At 39.5% G+C, this 27,949-nt stretch overlaps 1 protein-coding gene across 2 annotated transcripts; it reads left to right on the top strand.

Annotated features, from left to right (window-relative positions):
• The first annotated feature begins 44 nt into the window (after positions 1–44).
• Positions 45–27,949, top strand: NANS (N-acetylneuraminate synthase). 2 transcript variants are annotated; one of them, XM_074208294.1, is made up of 7 exons: positions 45–239; positions 4,349–4,564; positions 6,266–6,505; positions 17,095–17,194; positions 18,309–18,463; positions 21,380–21,646; positions 27,731–27,949. In XM_074208294.1, exons 1-7 carry the CDS (start codon positions 108–110, stop codon positions 27,938–27,940), a joined length of 1,320 nt encoding a protein of 439 aa, XP_074064395.1. In that variant the 5' UTR covers positions 45–107; the 3' UTR covers positions 27,941–27,949. The 2 variants fall into 2 exon arrangements, with proteins under 2 accessions (XP_074064395.1, XP_074064396.1); XM_074208295.1 differs by lacking the exon at positions 6,266–6,505 and having other exon boundaries at positions 52–239.

Here is a 27,949-nt window from a genome sequence, read left to right on the forward strand (position 1 = left end):
TGGGCTGGGCTGGCTTGCGCTGAGGGACGGGGACTCTGGGAACGGAGCCCCGGAAGCGGCGGCGGCGGCGGCGGCGGCACGGGTTTAAAGTGCAGGGGAGCCCCACGATGCCGCTGGAGCTGGAGCTGTGCCCCGGCCGCTGGGTCGGGGGGGACCATCCCTGCTTCATCATTGCCGAGATCGGGCAGAACCACCAGGGCGATATGGACGTGGCCAAGCGCATGATCCGGATGGCGAAGGTAGCGGACTGGAGGGGCAGCTCTGCCCCGGAAAGTGGGCTGGGCTGGACAGGCCAGGTGGAGCGGCCTCGGGCCGCCGGGAAGAGGGGCTTGGGAGAAGGAGCGGGGTCGCCTCCGGAAAGCTTCCCGGAGGGTGGAGACTAAAGCCGGGGCTCAGCCTGGGCGCCCGGACCTTGTTGTTCCGCTGAGGGCCCTGAGGGAATGAGTTTTTGAGGGCTGTCACAGGTTGGTCTGTGTCTTTTAATATGTTACTAAGTGTATTTCCATAGAGTTCGTTCCTTTTGTATTGTATTATATGTCTTTAACAACGGTCTTCTGAGAAGGGGACACTGACACGTATAGACACTGACATGTACACACACTGACACGTATAGACACTGACATGTACAGACGCTGACATGTACAGACGCTGACACTGACATGTACAGACGCTGACATGTATAGACACTGACATGTACAGACACTGACACTGACACATAGACGCTGACGTGTATAGACACTGACATGTACAGATGCTGACATGTATAGACACTGACATGTACAGATGCTGACACTGACATGTATAGACACTGACACGTACAGATGCTGGCATGTATAGACACTGACTCGTATAGACGCTTACATGTATAGACACTGACATGTACAGATGCTGACATGTATAGACACTTACACTGGCACATATAGACATTGATACATATAGACACTGACACTTACAGATACAGACGCTGACATGTACAGACACTGACACTGATGCGTACAGACACTGGCACCGACAGATACAGACACTGACACATGTATAGACACTGACACTCACATATAGATATAGACACTGATACATACAGACTGACACTGACACATACAGATGCTGACATGTACAGATGCTGATGCTGGCATGTACAGACACTGACATATACAGACACTGACACTGACATATATAGACACTGACACGTATGGACACTAACACTGACACGTACAGACACTGACATGTCTAGGCACTGACACATACAGACACTGACACAGACGCTGACATACAGACACTGACACATACAGACACTGACATACAGATGCTGAGACTGACACAGACAGACGCTGAGACTGACACCAACATGTACAGTCACTGACACTGACATACAGATACAGACACTGTCATGTAGTCACTGACACTGACATGTACAGACACTGACAGATACAGCTACAAGACACTGATACATACAGATACTGATGTGTACAGACATTGACACTAACATGTACAGACACTGACACTTAGAGACACTGACATGTACAAACACTGACATGTACAGACACTGGCACATACAATCACTGACGCTGGCATACAGATACATACACTGACATGTACATACACTGACACATACAGATGCTGACACTGACACTGGCACTGACACATACAGGCACTGACACTGATGCATACAGACACTGGCACTGACACGTACAGACACTGACACTGACACATACAGACACTGACATTGACAGTCATTGACACTGAAATACAGATACAGACACTGACACGTACAGATACAGACACTGACACGTACAGTCACTGACACTGACATACAGATACAGACACTGACACGTACAGATGCTGAAACTGACACTGACGCACACAGACACTGACAGTGACACGTACAGACACTGTCACTGACACGTACAGATACTGACACGTACAGACACTGACACATACAGACACTGACACTGACACGTACAGACACTGACACTGACACGTACAGATGCTGACACGTACAGATGCTGACACTGACACTGGCACTAACGTGTACAGACACTGGCACTGACACGTACAGACACTGACACATACAAACACTGGCACTGACACGTACAGACACTGACACTGACACACACCACCACCACCCCAGAAACCTTGGGTCAAGAACAATGAACACTATGTATTAGAGGAGGCGTGGAAGGAAATCTACTGGGGAGAATCACAGACTCTCCTAAACCTAGTAGGAGAGCCAGGGTTACCTTGGGAAAGAGCAGCAAGCTGAGGGCGCAGACCCCCGGGTCTCTTGGCCTTACCTGCAGATCCCTCGACTCTAATTATGCTAAGGCTTCTCCCCACTCCAACACGATCTCAGTTTATGAATGACCTGGCGTAACCAGTAATACAAAAACAACCTCTAAGCTGTGTGACTTTAATTCAGAGCTTACTGTCCCAGTCTTGCCGATATTCTCTCCTAGTTTTACTCTGAGTGAAGGAGAGTCACCTGATTTCACTGGGAGTTTTGGGAAGCCTTCATGTTCAGTACTCTTGGTTTTGTTTAGTTCAGCTGAAACCATTTCTCCATTTAAAGCAGTTAGTATGTGTGTTCTTCTAGGTGGATGGCCTGGACATACATCTGAGAAACTTCCCTCTCAAGTCAATAATTTTTTTAGTGATTTCTATGTCCTAGTTCTTGCGCTAAACTCTGGGAATACAAGCAAAAAGATAGATGGTCTCTGCCTTCAAGGAGCTTACATTTTAATGGGGAAAAGACAACATATTAAAAAAGGGAGCTTTCCATAAACTCTCTCTTTAGAGCATCAATCCAGAAAGGTTTCTTTGGTTCTCTGAATATGGCATAAATATATAAAGTCAATAATTACATACATATATCCCACCCAAAATAGATAAATACAAGATAGTTAGGTCCTGGGGTGAGAGCAGAATAGGTTTATGTCCAAGATGTCATTTATACCAGCATTTTAGATTTTTGGTTACAAATGAAACTTAAGCTGAAGAATTTAAAATCTACCCAATTAGATTGCTTGGGTCTGATTGTAAGAACTCAGTTTTCTCCCTTTGAATCCTGGATATGGGAAACGAAATTGTAGTATAAAGGCTTTGGGCAAGTAATCTCCAAGATGTCATTTATACCACCATTTTAGATTTTAGATTACAAATGAAACTTAAACTGAAGGATTTATAATCTGTCTAATTACATTGTCTGTGTCTAACTGTAAGAACTCACATTTCTCCCTTTGAATCCTGGATATGGGAAACAAATTTGCAGGCTTTGATGATTTTGGGCAAGTAATCTCACCTCTCTGCCTCAGTTGCCTGATCTGTTAAAGTAGGAGAGCAAATGATTGAAAGAATGAATGAAAAAAAGCATTGAACAAGTGATTTCTGTTTTTAGAATAAGTTTTCAATATGAATGTTTAGAATAGAAATATCAAAACTAAATATCAGAATAATATTTTTAAATAATTGAAGGAAATGCTTATGTTTCAGGAAGAGGTTAGTAGAAATAAAGATGTACCTTTTATTTTCCCATCTGAGTTTATAGATCCCTTCTCCCCCTTTAAAATCTATCCTGTATCCCTTAGGGGTTCTGTGGAACTCAGGTTAGCAACCCCTTGTTCTAAAGACCAAGAAGCATGGATGTCAAGGTCCAAGAGTGCTGAAGATACATTGGTAGATTATCATGACGGTTCCAAGAGGCCTGAAGAGGGTATTAGTTGTGGGCCAGAGAGTGAAACCTGGTGGCCTTCCATTTGTGGTGAACGACTCCCATCTCATTCAAGCAGTGTGAGCAGCCCTGATGCTTCAGTGGGGTCTGAGCCAGGTAGGGGACGAGTGGGTGAAGAAAACTAGAGAAGAGGAAAGGGAACGCTCACTACTGGCTCCTTGCATACAACTTGTTATTATGTCCACTTCTTCGTGACCCCGTGGACCATAGCATACCCAATGAGTTTTCTTGTTAAAGATACTGGAGTGGTTTGCCATTTCCTTCTCCAATGGATTAAGACAAAAAGATTAAGTGATTTTCCCGTGATCCCATAATTAGTGTCTTGAGGTCACATTTGAACTCAGGTCTTCCTGATTCCAGGGTCAGCTCTATCCACTGAGTCATCTAATTGCCTTTGTCATAGGGTTAATTATAGGCTCTAATTCCTAATGAAATGTCCTTTCTACTATTGCCCCATTCCAATAGTCTTGACTGTACAGTGTGAACATCTGTCCTTAGATTATATTTTTTAACCTCAAATTCAATTTATGTTTTCAAATATATTTGTCTTTTTTAAGTTTCTTTGGGATTAGAGAAATCAGAATGAGAGTCTCACTCATCAAGCTATTCTAATGTGTCTTTCAGGAGTGTGGAGCTGACTGTGCCAAATTTCAGAAGAGTGAACTGGAACATAAGTTCAATCGTCGGGCTTTGGAGCGACCTTACACTTCTAAACACTCCTGGGGGAAAACCTACGGAGAGCACAAACGCTACCTCGAATTCAGCCATGACCAATACAGGGAATTACAGAAATATGCTGAGGAAATTGGAATTTTCTTCACTGCCTCTGGAATGGATGAGGTTAGACAATTCCTTTCCTCAATCACCACTTCCATGTGGTAACGGGGACAGCAAGAAACCTAGTTGCTTTCCATATGGATCTAGATCCTAAATCTCTCCACTGTGACTCCCCAACCCCTTACTGCCCCCACCCCAGCTTGAGTATGTCTTAGTCAAGGAAATATGCAGAGAGAGCAGCTGGCAGTGAGGGGTGAAGGGTGGGTCAGGCAGGAACAAATATCTATTCTTTTGCTGTGTAGACACTGGACCCTGTCCAAAATACTCCTGCTAACTGAAAGTCATAGACTAGTGGACTCTGGATGCTAGGAACCAGTAAGTCAGACTTTTAAGAGGTGGGAATAACATCGATGATATCCACAAGGAAATAGCCTATAAGCCCAACTATATAGAAGTTTGCTACTCTGCATTAGAAAGAGTTCTAGGAGATTCATACTAGAGCCACATCTGCTCAGGGACACATAGATTTACCTCCCTCAGAATGTCCTTATTAATAGCACTAGAAGGGCCAGGCACATAAGTTTTACTTTGTAGTATAGATTATCAGATAACTAGGTGCCACATTGGTTAGAGCTCTGGGTTTGGAGTCAGGAAGATTTGAGTTCAGATTTGGCCTCAGACACTTACTTGCTGTCTATTTGCCTCAGTTTTCTTATCTGTAAAATGAGCCAGAAAAAGGAAATGGCAAAGACTTCACTTCAGTGTCTTTGCCAAGAAAACTCCAAATGGGGCCACAAAGAGACTGAAATGCTTGAAATGACTCAACAACAGCGAATGTTGTAATTCTCCCTCTGTTTTCTTTATGGATTTTAAAAAAATACCCTCCATCAGTTGATACAGTTCTGCTTCTTTCAAGTATTCTTACATTTTGGTCCTTCTGGAATTAGTGTAACAAAACTGCATCTTCTCCAACAGCCAGGGTTGTAAACACTGAAGAGGCCCTTTGCTGTCCCCAGTCTCCAGATATATGTGTGTGTGTGTGTGAATTGACAGGCAGGACTGAATAATTCTAATGACCAATCTTGACCCTGAAGGAAGGAATAGTCACCACTGTTTTCATTAGACAGGTGGGAAACTATAGGGAGGTGGCATATGTTGTTTTTGGGTTTGTTTCATTGCTTTTTTTGTTGTTAAAAAGGAGAGACTCTGAGGGTCCTGCTGAATGAGGGAGAGAGGGAGATGGGAGTCAAACCTGACTGTGATGTAAAGGTCAGATTAAAAAAAGAAAGTAAACTTATGTACCAGAGAAGCAGTACCTTCTTCCCAGGCCTCCTGTAGCAGAAATACTGTTCCAGTTCCCTTGTTTTACAGATGAGAAACAGATTCTCAGCAAAGGCTTTTCAGATCATAGATCTATAGCTGGAACTATAGTGTTTAGATGCTGAGTTGTGTACCTTTGTCTTTCTATCCTTCCTTCCCATCTATATAATAAAAATAATAATAATAGCCAGCATTCAGATAACTTTTTTTTAGGTTTTCACAAGACAGTGGGGTTAAAGTGGCTTGCCTAAGGTCACACAGCTAGGTAATTATTGTCTGAGGCCAGATTTGAACTCATGACTCCAGGGCCGGTGCTCCATCCACTGTGCCACCTAGCCACCCCTCCAATAGCTTTTTAAGGTTTTCAAAGTGATTTCCAACTATGATCTTATTTGATCCTTATAATCCTGGTAGGGAGAAGATATCATTATCCCTATTTTACAGATGACAGAGCTGAACCTGAGAGAGGATCAAATACAGTTAGTTCATACAGTTAGGACGTATCTGAGGTTGGATTTGAACTCTGATTTTCCTGACTCAAAGCCCAGCACTATCCACTGCACAACCCACCAGCCTCAGGAACAAGGATTTGGAAATTTGAGTACATTGACTATTATCCTCAAAAGAGCCAATGGAGAAGGAATGGGTGGAGAAGTGATCCTAGGCCATGCAACAGTCACCCAGGTGATTTGAACTTTTTCCGAGCTCACTGGCTCATTTCTGGTTGAATTCATATGCCTAACGAGACATGTGCCTATTGCTTAAGCTCTGTGGCTCTTAGTTTTATATAGATAGATAGATAGATAGATAGATAGATAGATAGATAGATAGATAGATATAGATATAGATATATGTAACTTATTTCTTCATCCCAACATGTTATTCAGTTGTTTTATTGCATTCAACTCTTTGTGACCCCAAATGGATTTTTTTTTTTGGTTTGGTTTGGTTTGGTTTGGAGTGGTTTGCCATTTCCTTCTCTAGCTTATTTTCCACTTATTTTCCAGATGGGGAAACTGAGGTAAATAGGGTTATGTGATCTCCTTAGGGTCACACAGCTAGTAAGTATTTGGGCCCAGACTTGGACTCAGGTTGTCTTGTCTGCAGGCCCAATGCTCTATCCACTATCCCACCTACCTCACCCACATACCCCCTCATCTAGGTAGAATTCTCCTTAATTTTGACCATAGTTCAGTTATGTGTACTATAGTTAAGGATATTGAAAACTAGAGTGGATCCAGGGGAAGGTAACCAGATGGCAAGTCATTTTGAGTTTCTTTCCTGTGAAGATTATTTCACTGGGGAAGGAAAGATCCCAGAGAGGGGAACTTGATAGCTGTTTTCCAGGCTGTCACATGGGTCAGGGGTTAGTCTCCTTCCTCCTTCTCCTTCCCCTTCCTCCTTCCCCAGGGATGATGAAGTTGCAAAAGAAGCAGATTTGGGCTTGGTGTTAGAAAAAAATGTTCTAATTGGAATTGTCCAAAAATAGAAGGGACTCCCTTGAGAGATCCTGGTCTCCTCCTTGCAGATAGAGGTTGGATGACCACTCACTGAGTACATTATATGTGTTGGTCAAGATGAAGACTGAGATTCTTGAACCTCCAAATTCCATGATTCTGTGATTCCTTTCCCTTCTCTTGAAAGCCTTTCTGTTTACAAACCAAGATTTAAAGCTATTTGATTAATAGAGGGAACTAGGTAATGAAGTAGATTGACTCCTGGAGTTAGGAAGACCTGAGTTCAAATTCAGCCTAAGACTCTTACCTACTGTGTGATCCTGGGCAAGTCACTTAATTTCTCTTTGCCTCACTCCACTAAAGAAGGCAGTGAGAAACCACTCCAAAAACCTTGCCAAAAAAAGCCTCCCGGACAAAACATGATCCTTGGGATCATGAAAGGTTGGACCTGACTGAATGGCTGAATGATAAAATTTAATTGATAATCATAACAATAGCAACAGCATTTATAATAAAGTTTTACAAAGCATTCTTTCCAACAACTTTGTGAGTGGTGCCTGTAAATACTGCCCATTTGATAGATGAGGACTCTGAGGATCAGATGAGATCACTCAGTGCCTTCACATAACTTACAAGCCTACAGGAAGATAAGTAGAATAGATAATATTACACAAAAAGTTCATTAGAGATTTGCAAACCAGAATATTCTCAGGTGGTGGTGTCCAACTCAATAGGCAGAATATTGACTTAGAAAACCACATATTAACACTATGAGGTATTGTATTTTTTAGTAATTTTGCTAAACATTTTAGTTATAATTTACTAAGGTTAGAGGGACAGGGACTTAGACCTCTTGTCTAATAAATGGGAGCAGGGATGTTATTGAATGGAGACCAAACAAGTTCTACTTGTGATCAATCACATGCTAATAAGTGTGAGAGATATGACTCAATTCCTTAGTTCTGAGTTACCAGTGACCACCCTGGGTGGCAGTTCACTCACACTGAAAAGGGATGTTCCTGAACCTAACAGGATTATTGGGGATTGACTGTGTTGTCATCATTATTTTTCATTCAAAATAGTCACGATGTGGTTTGGGGATCCTTGAGAGTAGTTGTGTGCTGATCATGTTGAATGGCTTAACTTCTGGGAGGAAAATGTATGTACAATATACTTAAGTTTAATTTAAAATTAACATTTTCTCCATTGATGTCTTAAGTCTAAGCAATCAACAAAACACTAACTCAAGCCCTCATTTCTCAGTTTCTGAGGTGTTATATTCAAATGGAAAATGTAACATTCTGATCTCGGAGGAGTCAGGTTAATGCCCTGGCTTCGATTCGCCGCCTCATCCTGTTTGTTCTTTATGCTCCATTTTATAGCCATTTGTAATAATCAACATGAAGTTGTAAAAGACATTCATAAGAGCCCTTTATGGAAGAAGCAAGTCATGTTCAGTGGGTTGGGCCCACATCCGTCAGTCTAGGGTGGTTCTGGCTTTGTGTCCACTTGGATTATTTACCAGGCTTCTACTTCCTCATCAAGAGACAAGCAATTAATTGTTGATCCTTCTCATCCTTGCCCTCCCTGTCATATCCTGTTCCTCAGCTGCTTTTGCCAGCTTAATGCTTAGGTGCTATATAATTTTGGGTCCAAAGAAAAGCAATTGAAAAAAAAGCCAGGTATATACTTCACTGGAAAATCACAATTTTTGAGTGAAGTATTTTTGGTCTCTAGAAGATTTCCTTAAACCAGTAGTTCTCAAATTTTTTTTGGTCTCAGGACTTCATACTCTAAAATTTATTGAGGACCCTTCTTCCTTCCCCCAAAGAGCTTTCCTTTATGTGGGATATATATGATTGGTATTGACTATTAATAGATGTTAAAATGTCCTGGTATCATTTTGAACGTAGTTATCCCTTCCATATCACTGGGGTTAAGGGTGTGGCCCCCTGATGATCTGGAAAATCTGCATAAAACTTTTTGGCTCTCCCTTTGTACCAGAGAATAAGTCTGACTTTTTTTTCTTTACTCTTTATGCGATGTTTACAATATCTGGTGGTAAAATTTGGGTGAAGTATTTGGTCATAGGTTCTGTGTCATCTGCTGGCCTTTGTGTGTTGTCTGTGGCTTCTGCAAAGCTCCCCCTCCCCAAATTCCCATTTAATTTTTTATGTTGACCCAAGATATATCAAAACTTAAAGTCACAAAGTGGAAGGGATAACTAGTTTTGTAAAAGGATCTCAGGACCCTCAAGCAGAGGTATGCTGACATTAATTTGAGCCCTCAGAGACAGATTGTTAAATTTTCAGTGTAAGCATTTACACCTCAAAAGTTGACAAATGTTGCAGATCAGGGCTTGGTTTATTGTTTTGTTGATTATCCTCCTCTGGGGCCTCCGAACCACACTTTGAGAACTGCTGACTTTGACAATTTTGAATGTAAAGTAAGATGACAACACACTCTGGTCTTCTTCCTCTTCTCTCCCTTCCCACTCCCTTCCCCCTCCTCCTTTTTGCCTTCTTTCCTACTTCCTTTCTCTGTCCCCCACCTCCCCTATACTCCCAGAACCGTATTCCTTGTTATTACCCTGGGTTAATAACCAAGGTATGCCAAAATATAAGCTTATTAAAACATCCTTGCTATGACATTCCCTAAAAGTGTGTTGCTTTCATGATAAAAGAAGGTTGGAAACCTTACTTTGAGTTCAGAGAAAGAAATGCTTTGGAAACTCTGCCTGGGTTTTCCTCTGCCCTTTAGTATAGACCTGTCCATGGCACTTATTTATAGCTTTCTGTTTTTAATTGAGAAAATAAAAGATTTGGGATGAGTCTTGGTCTTGAATTTGCTTGAGGGCCTGGAGAGTTGGAGAAATAACTGAGGCTTATATTCTGGTCTGTGGTCTGTGGTCTGTGGTCTGTGGTCTGTGGTTCACACCCCCTCCTCCTAGACACTCTCTCCTCCCTGGATCTTCATGCTCCTTCCTTCTCCTGGTTCTCTAAATCCTAGATTGGCACTTTCTTCTCCATTGCCCATCCTCTAGATTTCTGACCCCCTTCTCTCTCTCTCTTTCTCTCTCTTTCTCTTTCTCTCTTTCTCTCTCTCTCTCTTTCTCTCTCTCTCTCTTTCTCTCTCCTCTCCTCTCCTCTCCTCTCCTCTCCTCTCCTCTCCTCTCCTCTCCTCTCCTCTCCTCCTCTCCTCCTCTCCTCCTCTCCTCCTCTCCTCCTCTCCTCCTCTCCTCCTCTCCTCCTCTCCTCCTCTCCTCCTCTCCTCCTCTCCTCCTCTCCTCCTCTCCTCCTCTCCTCCTCTCCTCCTCTCCTCCTCTCCTCTCCTCTCCTCTCCTCCCCTCCTCCCCTCCTCCTCCCCTCCTCCCCTCCTCCCCTCCCCTCCCCTCCCCCTTCCTCATTATCTTCCACCTTCAGCCATCACCTTTAGGGAGATGATTCTCAGATCTTTTAGAAGCTGGCATCTGGATCTCAAGACTCAACAGGTCCAAAACAGACCTCATTGCCACTTCCCAAAGGCCTTCTCTTCCTTAGAACTTGCCTCTGTTCATCCAAGTTCACAACTTTGGGGTCCAGCTGAAGCTCTTCCCTCTCCTTCATCCTTTTCTCCAATCAGATGTCCAGTTAAGTATATTATTTTGGATTTTTTCCTCTTTGCCCCACTCCCATCAACTTCTGCCCTACTTCAGACCTTTGTCCCTTCTTGCCTGGACTGTGACATTATTTTCTTTTTTTTTTTTTTAGGTTTTTGCAAGGCAAATGGGGTTAAGTGGCTTGCCCAAGCCTACATGACATTATTTTCTTAACCGCTCTCCCATCTCTAATTTTCTTTCCCACGACTGCCAGGGAGACATTCTGTATGTTTCCACATGCCCGACCACATCATTCTCCTTGTTCACTAAATTCCAGTGGCCCCCCTCTTTTAAATTTACAGATAAGATAAAGACTTTTCTATGGGAAAAGTCCTTAACAGTCTGGTTCCAGCACATAACTCTCCAAACTGGTCTGTTTGCCATTCCTCAATCATAGCATTCCATCTTCCATTTCCCATGCCTTCTTCCCAACCTCCAGATCCTGGAATGAACTTCCTCCTCACCCCTTTTTTGGGGTACAGAGTTAGTGCAGTGGATAGAGCTTCTGGCCTGGAGTCAGAAATACTTGGATTCACATCTGACATCAGACACTTCCTAGCTGTGGCACCCTGGGCAAGTCACTCAGGCTCTGGTTGTCTCAGTATCTTCATCTGTAAAATGGAGAAAATAATAGCACCAACCTATCAGCCGAGATAGTAAGTCTGAGACTAAAAAGTGCTTAGCACAGGGCCTGGTCTACTATGGCAAGCTCTCTTTAACTGTTAGCTAGAACAGCTATTGTCGTTTTTTTTATTATTTATTATTAGTTTCCTTAACAATCCAACCCAAGTGACAACTCTACCAGAATCCTATCTTAGTTCTTTCATCTCCCAAAATTACTTAGTGCATATTTTGTATTTGATTCTTTAGTGTGAGATTTCCCCCCAAAAAAGAATGTAAATTCTTTGAGGATAGTTATCATGGTGCTTTTTGTCTCTTATGCACAGCACCTGGTCCACAATTGGTGTTTAATAAATGCTTGTGTTTATTTGGTGTTTAATAAAGGCTTGTTGAGGGGAGAAGCTCTCTTTGAAAGCAACATGTTTGGTCAAAATGAAAAAGCAAGATGGGCAGTTGGGTTGCTAGAGTTGGCAGGAAAAAAGAAAGGGGGTGACTGGAGCTAGCTCAGTCTGAAAAGTACCCCTACGTTTGGTCCACAACACTAAATATTTCAGTATTTCATCTCCCATTATGCTAGTGCCCTCCTTCTGTTAATTATCTCCATTTCATCTTGTCTTTATCTTATTTATAGTTATTTGAATGCTAACTTCTCCATTAGAGTATGACCTCCTTGAGGGCAGGGATTGTTTTTTAGTTTTTATTTTATCACTCTTGTTGGCTGACTATCCATAGCACCCTGAGTGAGACCTCTTAATCTCCTGCTTCATTCCTGTACCAGACAGAAGTTATTTTTAGAGTTCTAGAATGTTCAATCTGGAAGGGATCTCGGAAATCATCTGTCCCCGGGGGTTCTTACCCTTTCTTGTGCCAGGGATCCCTTTGGCAGTTTGGGGTATCTTATGTATACCTTCTCAGCATTATATTTCTAAGTGTATAAAGTAAAATGCATGATTGCAAAGGAAGCAAATTATATTGAAATAGAGTTGTTGAAATATTCAAAAACAAATTGTCAGACCCCCAGGTTAAGAATTTCTCATCTGGTCCAGCCCTTTAATTATATAGAAAAAAAAAAATCAGGTCCAGGGACTTGATCTGCTCAAAGTCATGCTGCTAATTAGGATCTGCCCATGATCTTGTAGCTAAGTAGCAAAGTCCAAGTCATCTGACTCTGGATAGGGCATTGAGATCTGAGTTTGGATCTCAGCTCTGCTACTTTTTTTGTTTGGTTTGGCTACAGGGTAGACATTTATTTAACTTCTTTGGACATTAATTAGATGAGGAGATTGCATTAGATGATTTTCAAGGTTGTTTCCAGCTCTAAATCTTCCTCTTTTAGGCCCAGGGATGGAACAATTTTCCTTTTGGTCTCCAGGCAGACCAAATTATATTTATAAACTTATTTTCCCATAAAGACATTGCTATACATAGAATGGAATAGGGAAGCATTTATTTATTATTACTATGTGATCATCATGGTGCTAAGTGTGGAGGATACAAATAGAAAATTTAGCTAGTCCTTGTTTCTTACTCATGTTTTTATTAGTGAGATAAAGTATTTAGAAAGATTCAACTCTAGGGTAGAAGATTAGGCTTGCTGGTACTATGGATGAATGACCAGGTGGGTGACAAGGTTAGAATTTTAAAAATTCTGATCCATGTGTCCCTTCTTCAAACATGGTAGGTATCCAGAAAATCCTCTTACCCTCTTCATCTTCTCTGTCCCAACTTTTAGTTTCTGATCATTACCACCATTCCCCCTCTTCTCTGACCTATCCTTAGAATATCATCTGATTTTAATCATTTGTCTTGTTCTATGGATAATACCAGCCCCTCTTCTCCATTTACATGTTTATATCCCTATTTCAGACTTTCATCACCTCTTACCAGATACTTTTACATCCTCCTAACTCATCCCTGGCCTCCAGTCTCTTTCCAGCTGCCATCCATCCTTCACACAGTTTCCAAAATCCCCCTAAGATATGGGTCCAACTGTTGTATAAAATCAGATCTCTCCTGAGATCTGATGCTTCATCATTGGCTTCCTACTGGCACCTAGGGTTAACCACAATCCCCTTAGCTCAGCCCTGAAGGCCTTCCCCTGATTGCCTTCATTTAACTTTCCAATCTTTTTTTTCTCTACCTTTGTCTCCTTTACCCATTTACCCAGGCTATTCTCCACCTCTGTTACACAATTTCTTTCTGTACTCTCTTGCCCTGGGGTTTTGACATCACTTGTTTACTTTGCCTGGAATGTGATCTATCCTCCTTTCTGCTTTTTGAAATAATGTTCTTCCTTCAGGGCTTAGTTGCCACATCTTAAAACTTTCCTCAAACCAATAAACAGCTACCTATCAAATAAAACAAACTGTTATTATTCTTCTTGTTTTTTATAGAAAGGTTAACTTTTTAGACTTATGTTCAAAAATGATTTATTTGTGCTTGTTGAAAGAGGAAATTAAGCAGGATTTAGAAATTGAGCAAGTGATTTTTTGAGAAACTAGAACAGTATTTTTCTACTTTTTTATTCTGCATATAAAATCAGTCAAATATTTCCTTATACAAATTATGTTGAACTTGCTTTTTAAAAAATAATAGATAATAAATTCAATGTGTAATTTTCTTTCTTTCTTTCTTTTTTGCAAGGTTATGGGGTTAAGTGGCTTACCCAAGGCCACACAGCTAGGTAATTATTAAGTGTCTGAGGTAGGATTCAAACTCAGGTCCTCCTGACTCCAGGGCAGTGCTCTATCCACTGAGTCACCTAGCCACCCCCAGTGTGTAATTTTCAAAGCTATCATGTTTGTCTTTGATTCTTTCTAGTTTTGTTCTATTATCTTTTTTGGGGAATGGGGAGAATGTCTATTCTTGAGGTCCCTTCTCTTATCTAACTCCCTTCCCAATTGAAAAAACCCCCAACAAAACCTTGCAATAACAATGGATAGTCCAAGTAAACTCCCAGATTGACTATGTCCAGGATTGCAGGTCACATTTTGCATCATATGTCCATCACCTCTATATCAGGGAAGTGGCTAGCATTCCTCTGGGTGGGTGGGTGATCATTGCATTGTTTGAAGCTATGAGACTTTCAGAGTGTTTACAGTGTTGTGTCCTGATTCTGTTTATTTTACATCCATTCATATAAGTCTTTCCAGATTTCTCTGAAATTGTCACTTTCATCAAACTATAATATTTCAAGGAAAATTTAACATCCATAAAAATTTATAGAATATAATATAGCATTGCACACTTACAGGAAGGATCTAAAATAAAATCAATAACATTAATGGGTCCTTGTTATCTTTAAGTTCAGATATAAAGACTCTTGCCATTTAGAATAAGAGAATTATCTTCTTGAGATCAGGGCCTGTCTCTCTTTTTAATTTTTATCCCCAGCAGCTAGCACAGAGTGCTTTGTATATAAGTGCTTAGCAAAGACCTCATTCATTCATTAAAACTTCACAACTTGATGCTCTCTTCAGATAGTCCAGCCGTACTGGCCACCTTGCTGTTCCTTGGCTCATTGACTTTGCTTTGGCCATGCCTCATACCTGGAAAGCTCCTCTGCAGAACCATCCATCTTCTCCTGAGATCCCTGGATCTTTGGGACCTTGCTCAAGCTCTGCCTTCTGCATAAAGCCTTTTCTTCTTCTGTTCCCCGGCCCAGTTATTGGTGCATTCCCCTCCAAGGTTACTTTGTGTGTGCAGACATATACAGGTACCTATGCACAATATATGTAGATGCCTATATATATCTATGTAGATACACATGTGTATGCGCACTTTGTATGTATGTGCACACATAGTGCTTATCCCTTTGTGTGTATGTGAGTATGGACACACCCACACACTTTTTTCCCCCCAGCAGGTAAAGTAGGCAGGTGAGCAGCAGAGGTTGTGCACAGATGTCACAGTAGAAACACGATTAGCTCTGCCCTCAGAGCGTCTGGTTACAAAACCAGGGACTGCTACCCCATGGACTACTATTAGTGAGGTCTTGGGCAGGCTCTGGGCCAAGGTTTTCTCACCTGTAAAAATGAGGAGCTAGGCCTGAATGATTGCTCTGTGTTAGCCCTAGGGTGCTTTTGTCTTTATTTCTCCTCCACTCTTATAATTCTACCTTTTTCATTCTAGATATCTGTGTAGATACCATAACCCCTCTTTTAACCACAGGGGACTGCATTATTTTTTCCATTTTCATATTCTCAGTGCCCTACAAATACTTCAAGGGTTTCTAATTTCTTCGGGTGACCATTCCCCTTCACTGAAATAGATTGGTTCAGCAGAAAGGCTGTGTGCAGTCATAGGACTTAAATTCAAATCCTGCCTCTAACGTTTGTTATAATGACCTTGGCCAAGCCATACCCCCTTCTGGCCTCATTTTTCTCTTCTGTGAAAGGTGGTGGTTGGACTAGATAGACTCCAAGGACCCTTCCAGCTTTCTCCAGGCTTAGCTGTAAGTCATTCAAACCTTGATTAAGCACTGACTGTGTAGCAAGGACTGGAAGACAACACAAGGCACAACAACCACCAAAAAGTCTCTGTCCTTTGGGAGCTCACAGAGACTAATCTTTCAAGGGTCAGAGGCAGAACTGTCATTAACTAGGCTTGTTATGGAAAATTTTTCCAACATGGTGAGCTTCCCAGGACAACTTATCTAACAGTAGTGTTTTTCATTATTTTGTTCTTGGAGAGTTTTAGATTTTTTTTAATGTAATTTTAAAATACTTTTGAATTTGTCATTGAGTTATATAATCCTGTGACTTTATTTTCACACCTGTTGCTTTTAATTTTCAGAGTGTCTTCTGCACCTTAATTTTGGGGTGACATAATCATATACATAGGCTATAACCAACAGAGTGTTTTGGGGCCTACGGTTTTCTAGTTAATTCTGATTGATGACTTGCCCTTGGTTAAAGAAGCTGTATTTGGTGTCTGTCTCCTAAAAGCCCACAAGATGGAGATATTTCTCCATTAGAGCTACACATGATATCACAAATAAATTAGGGTTTTTTTTTTCAAAAGAAGGAATTAGGTTTTTCCTTCAGTTCAAAGTAAGGTTGATGGCTCTGTGTGTGTTTGTGTGTGTGTGTGTGTGTGTGTGTGTGATATTATCTTATTTCCATACCTATTCAACTTAATTCAGCGAAAATTTATTAAACACCCATTATGTTCAATTTAAAAGGCATTTCTTTTCAATATCTTCTGTATGTACAAGAACTAGTCATGGGGAGGGGATGTACAGATTGGTAAAGAAAAATATTCTCTAAACTAGAACAGAAACCTGACAAGCATGCTGTAGACTCAGTGTAATCTGGTGGAGGAACAGTTGTATTCACTTTCTGATTTGGGACCGTCTTTATTGTACTTTTTAGATAAAATACATAGGATTGTAAATGAAACCATTTAAGAAGACTTTTTTTTAAAGTCTTAAGTTAATGGCCCTTGGTTTAAGAAGCTCTGAGCAAGAGCAAGCTTCTTGTTTTGACAGATGACCCTGTTTTCATCAGGGTTAAGGCCCCATGTGGATTATAAAAACTGCTCCCTCTTCTGTTTTGTAGATGGCAGTTGAGTTTCTGGATGAATTGAATGTTCCATTTTTCAAAGTTGGATCTGGAGACACAAACAATTTTCCTTATCTGGAGAAGACAGCCAAGAAAGGTGAGTGTTGAATTTGCTCTCCTAGGTACTCAGCCTTTTTATGGTAGGGAAATGTGAAGGTTAACTGTAGGGTCCTCATCTTAATCATTTAAGTGTTCCTATCCCTCATATTTGGTGGAGGAGGCTGCGAATGGATAGGGGAAGTGCTGGATTGGAAGTGTGACCCTGGACAAATCACTGAACTTCTCTGGGGCTCTGTTTCCTAATCTGGGAAATGGGAATAATCAGACAGCATTGAGGAAATAGCAAAAAGCCTGGGGCGGCTAGGTGGCGCAGTGGATAGAGCACCGGCCCTGGAGTCAGGAGTACCTGGGTTCAAATCTGACCTCAGACACTTAATAATTACCTAGCTGTGTGGTCTTGGGCAAGCCACTTAACCCCATTGCCTTGAAAAAAAAAATCTAAAAAAAAAATAGCAAAAAGCACCATGTAACTCTGGGGTTTAAGAGCATTTGGATTCAACTCTCCCCACTACCATTAATTTGGTCTACAATTTTAGGTAAGTCCAATAGCTTCTCAGGTTCCTTATCTATAAAAATGAGGATTTGAATTATCCATGGTTTCCAAGGTTCCTTCTCCTTCTCGATTGAAGATTAAATGAGAAGATACACACAAGACAAAAACTGTTATTTGTTGAGAAGAAGAAAACTTGGGATCGTGTATAATTTTTTCCCTTCAAAAAAAAAACACCCACTACTGAAAGTCATTTCATTTAGACAATTTTCAGATTTTAAATGAGGGATGATGTCAAATAGTGGACAGAAGGCCAGCCTGGGAGTTAGGAAACCATGGGGTTAATTTAGTCCTAATTTGTAACACATACTGGCTTAGAGACCATGGAGAGGTCTGGTTCTTTAGGCAACACTTCACAGTATAAACTTCAGAAGAAGCTTCTCACATCAGTGAAAAAACAGGTCTTTTTTTTATATACTTTTTCCTCCCCAATACCCCCTTGAAGGGGAGGTTCTGACCATTCTTTTCTACTATGAATTTCTCTGCCATGTAAATTTAATCAACTTTAATTTTCCAAAATGTCTAGAAAAATCTGTGTTCTCATTGAGAAAATGAAATGAAACTAGAGAAGAGTGACCACATTGATTTTTCTGTTAATAAGGTCGTCCGATGGTGATTTCCAGTGGAATGCAGTCCATGGACACAATGAGGCAAGTCTACAATATTGTGAAACCTATAAACCCAAATTTCTGCATTCTGCAGTGTACCAGTGCCTACCCACTGCTCCCTGAAGATGTCAACCTCCGTGTAATTACGGTAAGTAATTGATCCAGGTATCCACTCTATCAAGCACAGGATTTTGTATGCATAAAATACTAATTCACTATTTGTATGTAATAAGATCTCAGACTTTCAAGGTTTCTCAGTAAGTTACCACTTCAAAATAGCTGTAACAAGATACATTCCTTTAAAGTAAATTTGAAATTTAACCTTAGTATTTGCTACTGATTTCCCTGATCAGATTGAATGCAGGTATCATTATTGTTAATGTAGTTTAAAAAACTTTACTCCATTCTTATTTCTAGTCAGATACCTCTCTAAGGTTAATTTTTGCCAGTTACTTAAGTAGCTGGAATAATGTATACTGATAACTGAAATTTTGAGAAGAATAGAACATGTAATACGATAATTTTAGGGCATTATCTTAAATTGGGGAAAGTTTCTCTTCTTTCTCTCTTTTTAAGTTTTTTATTAATCTCTTTTGTTTTTATATTGCCTTCATTTCCAAACAGATTTTTCCCTATTCCTCATTAGACGCTTCTCTGAATTCACATTATTTTCTGTGGTTCGATAACAAATCTATAGCATCCATGATTTTATTAACCATTCCTTAGGGGACAGGAATCTACTTTGTTTCCAGTTCTTTGCTACTGTGAATATTTTGGCATCTATAAGGTCTTGCTCTTTCTCTCTGATCTCCTTAGTGTATGTGCCTAGCAACAAAATTTCTGGGTCAGAGATTATGGATGTTATAGACACTGGAAAAAAAAATCTTTAAAAAAATCATTATTGCTAAAGACCATTGCTGTTAAGACAAGGATCCCAGCAGCTAGTTGAGGATAGATTGATTTGAGTTAAAGACTGGCAGCCTCCTACTACAACCTCTTCCATGAATCTTAGGGCAGAAATGTTTAGAGGATCAGAAACTGGCTTGGGGCTATTCAAAATAGAGCTTTTTACCCCCCGTGGTTCACAGGGTGCAGGCATGCTAGGCCTATAGTTCTCTGCCTTTCAGATTTCTAGAGGAATGGGGTGTGGTCCAAGGCTGCTGGCCTGCCCAGAGTGGTCAAGCTGGAAATACTGGTGCAGCTTCCTCATTTCAGTTCCCTCTTCAAGACCTCCTCCCACCTCTCCCTTCCTTCCCATTCCCATTGTTCAGGATCCCATCTCTATTGTGGCCATAGGCTCCCCACCTTGCCTTTCATTCTCTATGCTGCTGCCAGAGAGTGATCTTCCTAAAGCAGAGAATATGATCATTGAAAAGATTTTAGAATCTGAAGTCAAGAGTGATCTGGCTTTGCCACTCCCTCCCTCTGTGACCTTGACAATTGATTCAACCTTGAAGGATTTGAACATAGTTCTTTTCCCCTTCAAAATCAGACAAGTGTCCCTTGCCTCTCCTATTTTCCCTAATAGTAACAGGAGACTTGGAGGTGTATGAAGATTCATTTCTTATCTTCATGGAGTGTTTTTTTTTTCAGTCTGAAGGGGTGTTAAAAGAGAGTGCTCCCAGAGGTAAATTATAATTACTAAGGTTAGTAGAAGTTTACTGGAGGCAGTTGTGATGAAATAAAGAAAGCCAATCTTAAAGCCAGCAGTCTTGGGGTCATGGCCCCGCTCAGAAAATTGCCAGCTATGTGACCTTCAGTCCTCGAGAGGTAAGCTATCAAACCGGGGGAATAAAAAGTTTTCCAAAGAAGAATTATATTCTATTAACAACCACATTAAGATATTCTCTGAATCATATGATAAATACAAATTTTAAACCATTTAAAGGTATCACTTCAGGCCTTGCATATTGGCAGATAACAAGGAATGGGAGTAGTGCCAAATTGGAGGGATTATGAATTTAAAAAAAAAAATAAGGTTCCCTGGATGTACTGTCAATACAAAAGTCACAAGAAGTAGTTCTCCATTCTCATTGGCCAAGCAACCCCATTATTGGGCTTATTCCCCAAGGATGTCAAAGACAGAAATACAAGTCTAATGTATAAATATATTCATAGCAGAACTCTTAGAGGAAGCAGAGAACTGGAATCAAAATGGGTGCTCTTGCATTTTTAAAAAAACTCATATGTGACTGTAACGGAATATCATTGTGCAGTAAAAAATGCTGAATTTGAGGAATTCAGACAAACATGGGATAATTTGTTTGAAATGAGGCAAAGACAATGAAACAGACTTGGCTGTGACAAAGTATACAATGATGACAGCAACGTAAAGGAAAGATTTACTAAAAGGAAGTCAAACTCTGAGTAAGCAAAAAAGCCAAAAGAAGTTGGGTAAACAGACAGTAAAATATGTCTGGATTAATACTGGTGGGAGGAGGATATTAAATACATCATCAGATGCAGGGGAGGTTTCAAACAAGGGGGAAAATATTGAAATTACTGAAGAAAACACAAAAGGCATCAACAAAAGATTTTTGCTCTAAAAGTAGTTTTATGAGAAGGGTCTTGATGCCAGATTAATTCTTATAAGGATATCATAGATAGTTAGATGTACATAATTGGTAGAGATAGAGATAACTAGATATATAGATTTAACCAGGGACATGCTGATAAATTTTTGACAACTGGCTCTCCAGAAAAGAAAAATATAAATGATCATGAAATTTAATTTGAATTAATATTTTCTCTACCACTCTAGGTTTAAATAATACATAAAATATTAAATCCTGTCCTGATTTCTGTAGCATTTGTCAATTTCTGAAGTGTTATGTACTCGCTCTGAAATGTTAGTAATTGGCTTTCAGGAACTAGCTCTGGTCCCCCACCCCCATATATCACTTCAAGTAGAAGTTAAAGTTGGTTAAACCTAGGCCTTATAGCATGATTATCCTTTATAATTCTGATAGCATTGATGGTGATTTAGACACCAGAAGCATTCTTACGATGCATTTCTCTCCAGCATCTCTTCTCTGCTTCTCCCATTTTTTCCTCTGTGTTAAAGGAATACCAGAAAGCATTCCCTGACATCCCCATAGGATATTCTGGGCATGAAACCGGCATCATGGTCTCGGTTGCTGCAGTCGCTCTAGGGGCTAAGGTACTAGAACGTCATGTGACTCTGGACAAAACTTGGAAAGGGAGTGACCATCAGGCATCGCTGGAGCCAGGGGAATTAACAGAGTTGGTGAAAGCTGTCCGCTTGGTAGAAAGAGCCTTGGGATCACCAGTCAAGCATCTCCTGCCTTGTGAGGTGGCCTGCAATGAGAAGGTGAGCTCTTTATTGTTATTCTGTGTTAAAGCACAAGCCATCTAAAACTGCTTATTCGGAGATTAGAGTGCAGTGAAGAAACAGAATTCCATTAATGCAAGCATGAGAGAAGAGAGTGGAGGGGAGTTGAGAAGGGGGTCCTGATAATAGAATGCATCCAGATGTTAACTCCTTTTGGAAGGGTCTAGAGTAGAAAACTTCTAAGGCCCTTTCATATTGTTAAGAATAATCTTTTTAAATCATGAGTTTGATTTAGAAATGTAGGCTATATATACAAATTTTAATAAGATCTTAGTACCCAGACCTGCTGGTGTAAGTACCAGGACTGATAATGGAGCAGGTAGTTGGGATATCTTGTCTCTTGACCTCTCTGCTCCTCAAGTCCCCTTCTTTTGTAATTTTTGCCCTTCCTATTCTGATGACCTCCCTTCAATATTGGTATTATAAATACTACTCTATCCTTTCTGTATCTCTTACCAAACATTTTTTTCTAACAACTAAAGAGGTGGAAGAGTAAAGATGGTATAATGTAGAAGAAATACAGCCTAGCTACCTGACCAAACCATCTTCTCCAGGCTCTAGAAAATGTACTAGGACAGAATCTTAGTAAATTCCAAGAAAGCCACAGTCATTATTCTAGTTTAAGTTACCTAAGGAGATAGCAAGGTCGATAAACAACTGAGGACAGGGTCCAGCCAGAGACCCACCATGTGGGGAGCATTCTGATAGCCAGGCACTGAAAATGGAGACCAAGTACCCTGGTGGCTCTCTTCCCTACTACATAGTCTCAGGTTGAACTTGAGGGACAAGAGGGTAGACCTGAGATTCCAAGTAGGCTGATTGTGGCTGAGTCCAAGCAGTGTATTGAAATTCCCAATCAGGGACAAGCCAACATACTCAAACCCAGATCAAGAACTGGCAGAGCTTGGCCCAGGAGGGTAGCCAACAGCCTTGGAAGCACTGAAATCTTGCAGCCTAAGCCAACCCAGCTACCCCAATTGGGGATTATTTTTAAAGCTTAAACATGAATTTAAAAACCAAGTGAGGGTGGCTAGGTGGCACAGTGGATAGAGCACTGGCCCTGGAGTCAGGACTATCTGAGTTCAAATCTGGCCTCTGACACTTAATAATTACCTAGCTGTGTGACCTTGAGCAAGCCACTTAACTCCATTTGCCTTGCAAAAACCTAAAAACAAACAAATAAAAAAAAACCAAGTGAGATGATAGAGTCAAGAAAAAGCTTTTTCAGTGGAATGGAAGTGGGGGAAGGTGAAGGGGAATGAGTGAGCCTTCATTCTCATTGGAAATGGCTCAGAGAGGAAGCAACATACACACTCACTAGGGTAAATCTGTCTTACCCTAGAGGAAAATGAGAGGAAGGGGATGGGAGGGAGGGGTAGGGGAAGGGGGGGGGTAGATGATAGAGCAGAGGGAAGAGCATGGGAAAGGGTGGTCAGATACAACATACTTTTTTTGTTTTTTGCAAGGTGGTAGGATTGGGTGGTTTTGGGCATCTGGGACACAATTTGGGCTTAGGTCCTCCTGACCCCAGGGCCAGTGCTCTATACTCTGCGCCATGTGGTTGCCCCACACACTTTTGAGGAGGGACAAAGTGAAAGGAGAGAGAGAGAATAGAATAAATGGGAGTGGGGAGGAATGGATGGAGGGAAATACAATTAGCAATAGCAACTGTGGGGAAAAAATATGGAAGCAACTTGTCTGATGGACTTATGATAAATAGTGCAATCCATCCCAGAGATAGAGCTGATGGAACCTGAATACAGACTGAAGTATTATTTTTTTCTTCCTTTTTCTCTCACTTTATCTTTCATGAGGTTTTTCTATTTTTGTGGGGGGAGGGGAGATTATTACAAGACTATTTTAGTAATGTGTAAATAAATAAATTTTTAAAAACAAAAAAAAAGTGAGAGCTAGAGGTACAGGATGTCTCCACGAAACATCAAGAAATATCTAAAACAAAGTAAAAGATTGAAAAAATAGAAGGAAATAGGAGGTATCCAAAGCAAAAACAGCAACCCTAGAAAATGATTCAAGAAGTAATTTAAGACTCAATTGGACTGGGACAGCTAAGTGGCACAGTCGATAGAGCACCAGCCCTGGAGTCAGGAGGACCTGAATTTAAATGTGGCCTCAAACACTTAATACTTCCTTGGGCAAGTGTGACCTTGGGCAAGTCACTTAACCCCCCATTGCCTTGCCAAAAGAAAAAGAATCAGTTAGACTACCTAAAAGCCAAGGCACCCCCCAAAAATAATTTGCTTAGACATTATCTTCAAAGAAACAAAACTTCCTAGATCTCTTAGAGCTAGAAGGAAAAGTAGAAATGGAAATGGAAAGAATTCATCAGTTACACCATGAAAGAAGCCTCAAAATAAAAATGTCCAGAAATATTACAGCCCAAATCCAAGGGCTCCTATGTCAAAGAAAAAATACTATAAACAACCAGAGAGAAAGAATGTTCAAGTACTAAGGAACTACAGTCATGATCACAGAAGATTTAGCAACCATCACTTTAAAAATAATGGAGAGCTTGGGATATGATACTCCCCAAGACAAAAGATCTGGACTTTCAACCAAGGATAACATTCCCTCCAAATAATCCTAGAGGGGAGAAAATGGATCTTCAGTGAAATAGATTTCCAAACATTCCTAATAAAAGATCAGAATGAATAAATACAAGAATTAAGAGAAGCATAAAAAAGGTAAATATGAGCCTGCAATTAAACAAGGACTAAACAAGGTTAAACTGTTTATGTTCTTATATGGGGGAAATGTGTATTCTCAGAGTAGAGTAGTCATCAGGGATCATAGAAGGTCTGGAAGTAATGTTTTAAGAATCTTAAAAGAAGAATGGAAAGGGGAATGGGGCGGCTAGGTGGCATAGTGGATAAGGCACCAGCCTTGGAGTCAGGAGTACCTGGGTTCAAATCCAGTCTCAGACACTTAATAATTACCTAGCTGTGTGGCCTTGGGCAAGCCATTTAACCCCATTTGCCTTGCAAAAACCTAAAAAAAAAAATGGAAAGGGGAGAGTCATACACTGGGGGAAGAGAGAAGAGAAAGGAAAAAATTATCTCCCTTGAAATTCACATGTAGAAGTCTATAAAAAAGGAGGAGGGAGTGAGAAACACTTAAATCAGCTCATCTGAACTTCCTTCAGGAGGAAAGACTATATATATCTATAGCTATACATGTGTGTATATATATATATATATATATATATATATATATATATATATATACAGAAAGAAAAACAAATATTTACAGAGTTAGAAAGAAGCTGGAAGAGAATCTATTATTTAAGATGCAGTTTTAAAAAAGAGGATAAAATCATAATCTCAGATAAAGAAAAGTAGACCTATGTAAAAAACAAACAGGGAAACTGTATTGTGCTAATAAATACCACAGTGACTTAATATAAATATCAGTCATACACCAAATGGCATAGCACATAAATTCCTGAATGAAAAGTTAAATGATTTATAGAAAGAAATAGTAAAATTATAATAGTGGGGGAACCTTATACCCCTAAAAAAAAGAAATTCAGGATCTAAATAGAATTTTAGAAAAGTAGATATGATAGACCTCTAGAGTAGATTTGGAAAGTGAAAATCTACTTTTCATCAATGATGAAACCTTCACAAAAATTGACCATGAATTAAGGGCATTTAAAACCTCACAAACAAATGCAAAAACAAAAAATCTTTTTCTGATCATAGTACAGTATATTTATATTCAATAAAGAACCTTTGAAACAAAGATTAAAAATTAATTGAACAGGGGCAGCAAGGTGCCACAGTGGATAAGAGCACTGTCCCTGGAATCAGGAGGACCTGAATAGCCTCTGTCACTTGACATTAGCAGTATGACTGAGCAAATCACTTAATCTCAATTGCCTCACAAAAAAACAAACAAAACAGACTAAATAACAATTCTGAAGAACATTTGGGTCAAAAATACATCAGAGAAACAATGATTTCATTTAGAGATAATGGCAACAATGAGACAACATAATCTATATTTGGGGGATTTAATCAAAGTGGTACTTAGAGGAAATTTTTTTATCTCTAAATGCTTATTTATACATAAGAGCATATCAATAAATTATGCAACTAAAAATGTAGAAAACCAACAAATCAAACTTTTAAATATCAAAATAGAAATTATGAAAATTAGAAGAAAATTTCAAACTAGCATATAAGCCTTTTGCTAACTAAAAAAATTACTGTTTTTCATAACTATTGAAGAACTTTCATTCAATTATCTTAGAAAAAGAAATTGAACAAACTATAGATCAACTACAAGAGGAAATAAAGGACAAGATAGATTTGTGAACAAATTCTCCCAGTTAATTCTTTTTTTTTTTTTTTTAAGTTTTTGCAAGGCAGATGGGGTTAAGGCCACAAAGCTAGGTAATTATTAAGTGTTCTCAGACCGAATTTGAACCCAGGTACTCCTGACTCCAGGGCTGGTGCTTTATCCACTGCGCCACCTAGCCGCCCCTTCCCAGTTAATTCTAATACTATATTAACTTTAAAAAAATGAGAAAAGATCTATCACATTCCTTAATACCCTAAATGAGAGTCAAAACAAAAAAAAATAGACCTTTAGACCTATATACTTAGTGAATATTAATGCAAACACTTTAAATAAAATTTTAGCAAGGAGATGACACTTTGTATCAAAAAATACATTGTGATCAGACCAAATTTATACTAGGAATTCAAGGCTGATTTCAACATTAGGAAAACTATACACATAGTTAACCATATCAGCATCAAAAAAACAGAAAAAATCTTATGTTTATAGCAACAGATTCAGAAAAAAAAGCTTTTTTAATAAGATGTAACACCTATTCTTGTTAAAAACACATGAAAGCAAAGGAGTATATTGAGCTTTCCTTAAAATGATTAGTGATATTTAGCTAAAGCCAGTAATAATCAGCATTATCTGTGATAGGAATACTCCAAAAAGGCTTTTCCCCTGTAATATCAAAAGAAAAGCAAGGAAAATCCATCATCACATATTATTTGATATGATGTTAGAAATGCTAATTATAGCAATAAGAAAAGATAAAGGCATTGATGGAACAAGCATAGACAAAGAGGTAACAAAATAATCACTTTTCTGCATATTATATATTTAATTAGAACACACAGAATCAACTAAAAAATAAATTGAAGCAACTAACAACTTTAAATTGCAGGATATTAAATAAACACACAAGTCATTAACATTTTTATATTTTATGAACAGAATCAAGCAGAAAAGCTAACTGTAATAAATAGTATAAAATACTTGGGAGTTTGTCTGCCAAGACACACTATGGGAGCTATATGAATACAATTACCAAAAACTCTTTTCCCAAATAGATAGATTGAAATAAGTGAAGAAACAATAGTTTTTTTTTTTATGGGTAGGTGAAGCCAATTTAATAAAATTTATGACACTGCCTAAATTAATTTATTCAATCATACTTCCAAAGAATTACTCTACAGGTAGGAAAAAAATAGCCAAATTAATCCAGAGGAACAAAGGTGAAAAATATCACAGGAAATCAGTGGGGAAAAAAAATACAAAGGAAGGGAACCTAGCAGCACCAGATCTCAAATTATATATACAGAGCTGGTGAACTCAGAATACATGTTGAGACATAATTCTTTTTTGTTCTTTGGGAGTTTATTTTATTTTATTTTAGTTTTTCTTTTCTTTTTTTATTAAAGATTTTATTTATTTTGAGTTTTACAATTTTTCCCCTAATCTTACTTTCCTCCCCCCACCCCCACCCCCCACAGAAGGCAATTTGCCAGTGAGACATAATTCTTTTGGGATCTTGATAAAATGGGAATTTGTTTTTCTTGACTATCCTTGTTTGTAATAGGTTCTGTTTTTCTTGCTTTCTTAATGAGTGGGGTGGAAGGTTAGGAAAGAATTTGGAGCTTAAAATATAATTGAACTTTAAAAATGGCAATCAAGAAAACAATCTCTCTATCCTTTTGAAAGGTCATCACTTAATTGTGACTACAAGTATTAAGACACTCGCTCTTTCTGTTTTGTTTACAGCTGGGTAAATCAGTGGTGGCCAAAGTGAGGATTCCTGAAGGTACCATACTGACAATGGATATGCTCACAGTGAAGGTGGGTGAACCAAAAGGATATCCCCCTGAATGCATTGCCAATCTCATTGGCAAGAAGGTCAAAGTGAATATTGAAGAAGATGATACCATCACAGAAGAAGCTATAGAAAATTTGTCAAAGAAAATAAAATCTTAAAGAAAAATA

This window comes from Macrotis lagotis, chromosome X (genome assembly GCF_037893015.1).
Source record: "Macrotis lagotis isolate mMagLag1 chromosome X, bilby.v1.9.chrom.fasta, whole genome shotgun sequence".
In the NCBI taxonomy this organism is placed as follows: domain Eukaryota; kingdom Metazoa; phylum Chordata; class Mammalia; order Peramelemorphia; family Peramelidae; genus Macrotis; species Macrotis lagotis.

What these genes read in the sequence shown, in the direction of transcription:
- NANS (XM_074208294.1), top strand. Translation starts at nt 108, where the DNA reads ATGCCGCTGGAGCTGGAGCTGTGCCCCGGCCGCTGGGTCGGGGGGGAC. An exon ending in CTGCCTCTGGAATGGATGAG is followed by an intron (nt 4,565 to 6,265) that starts GTTAGACAATTC and finishes CCTATTTTACAG; the next exon opens with ATGACAGAGCTGAACCTGAG. An exon ending in TCAACCTCCGTGTAATTACG is followed by an intron (nt 18,464 to 21,379) that starts GTAAGTAATTGA and finishes TCTGTGTTAAAG; the next exon opens with GAATACCAGAAAGCATTCCC.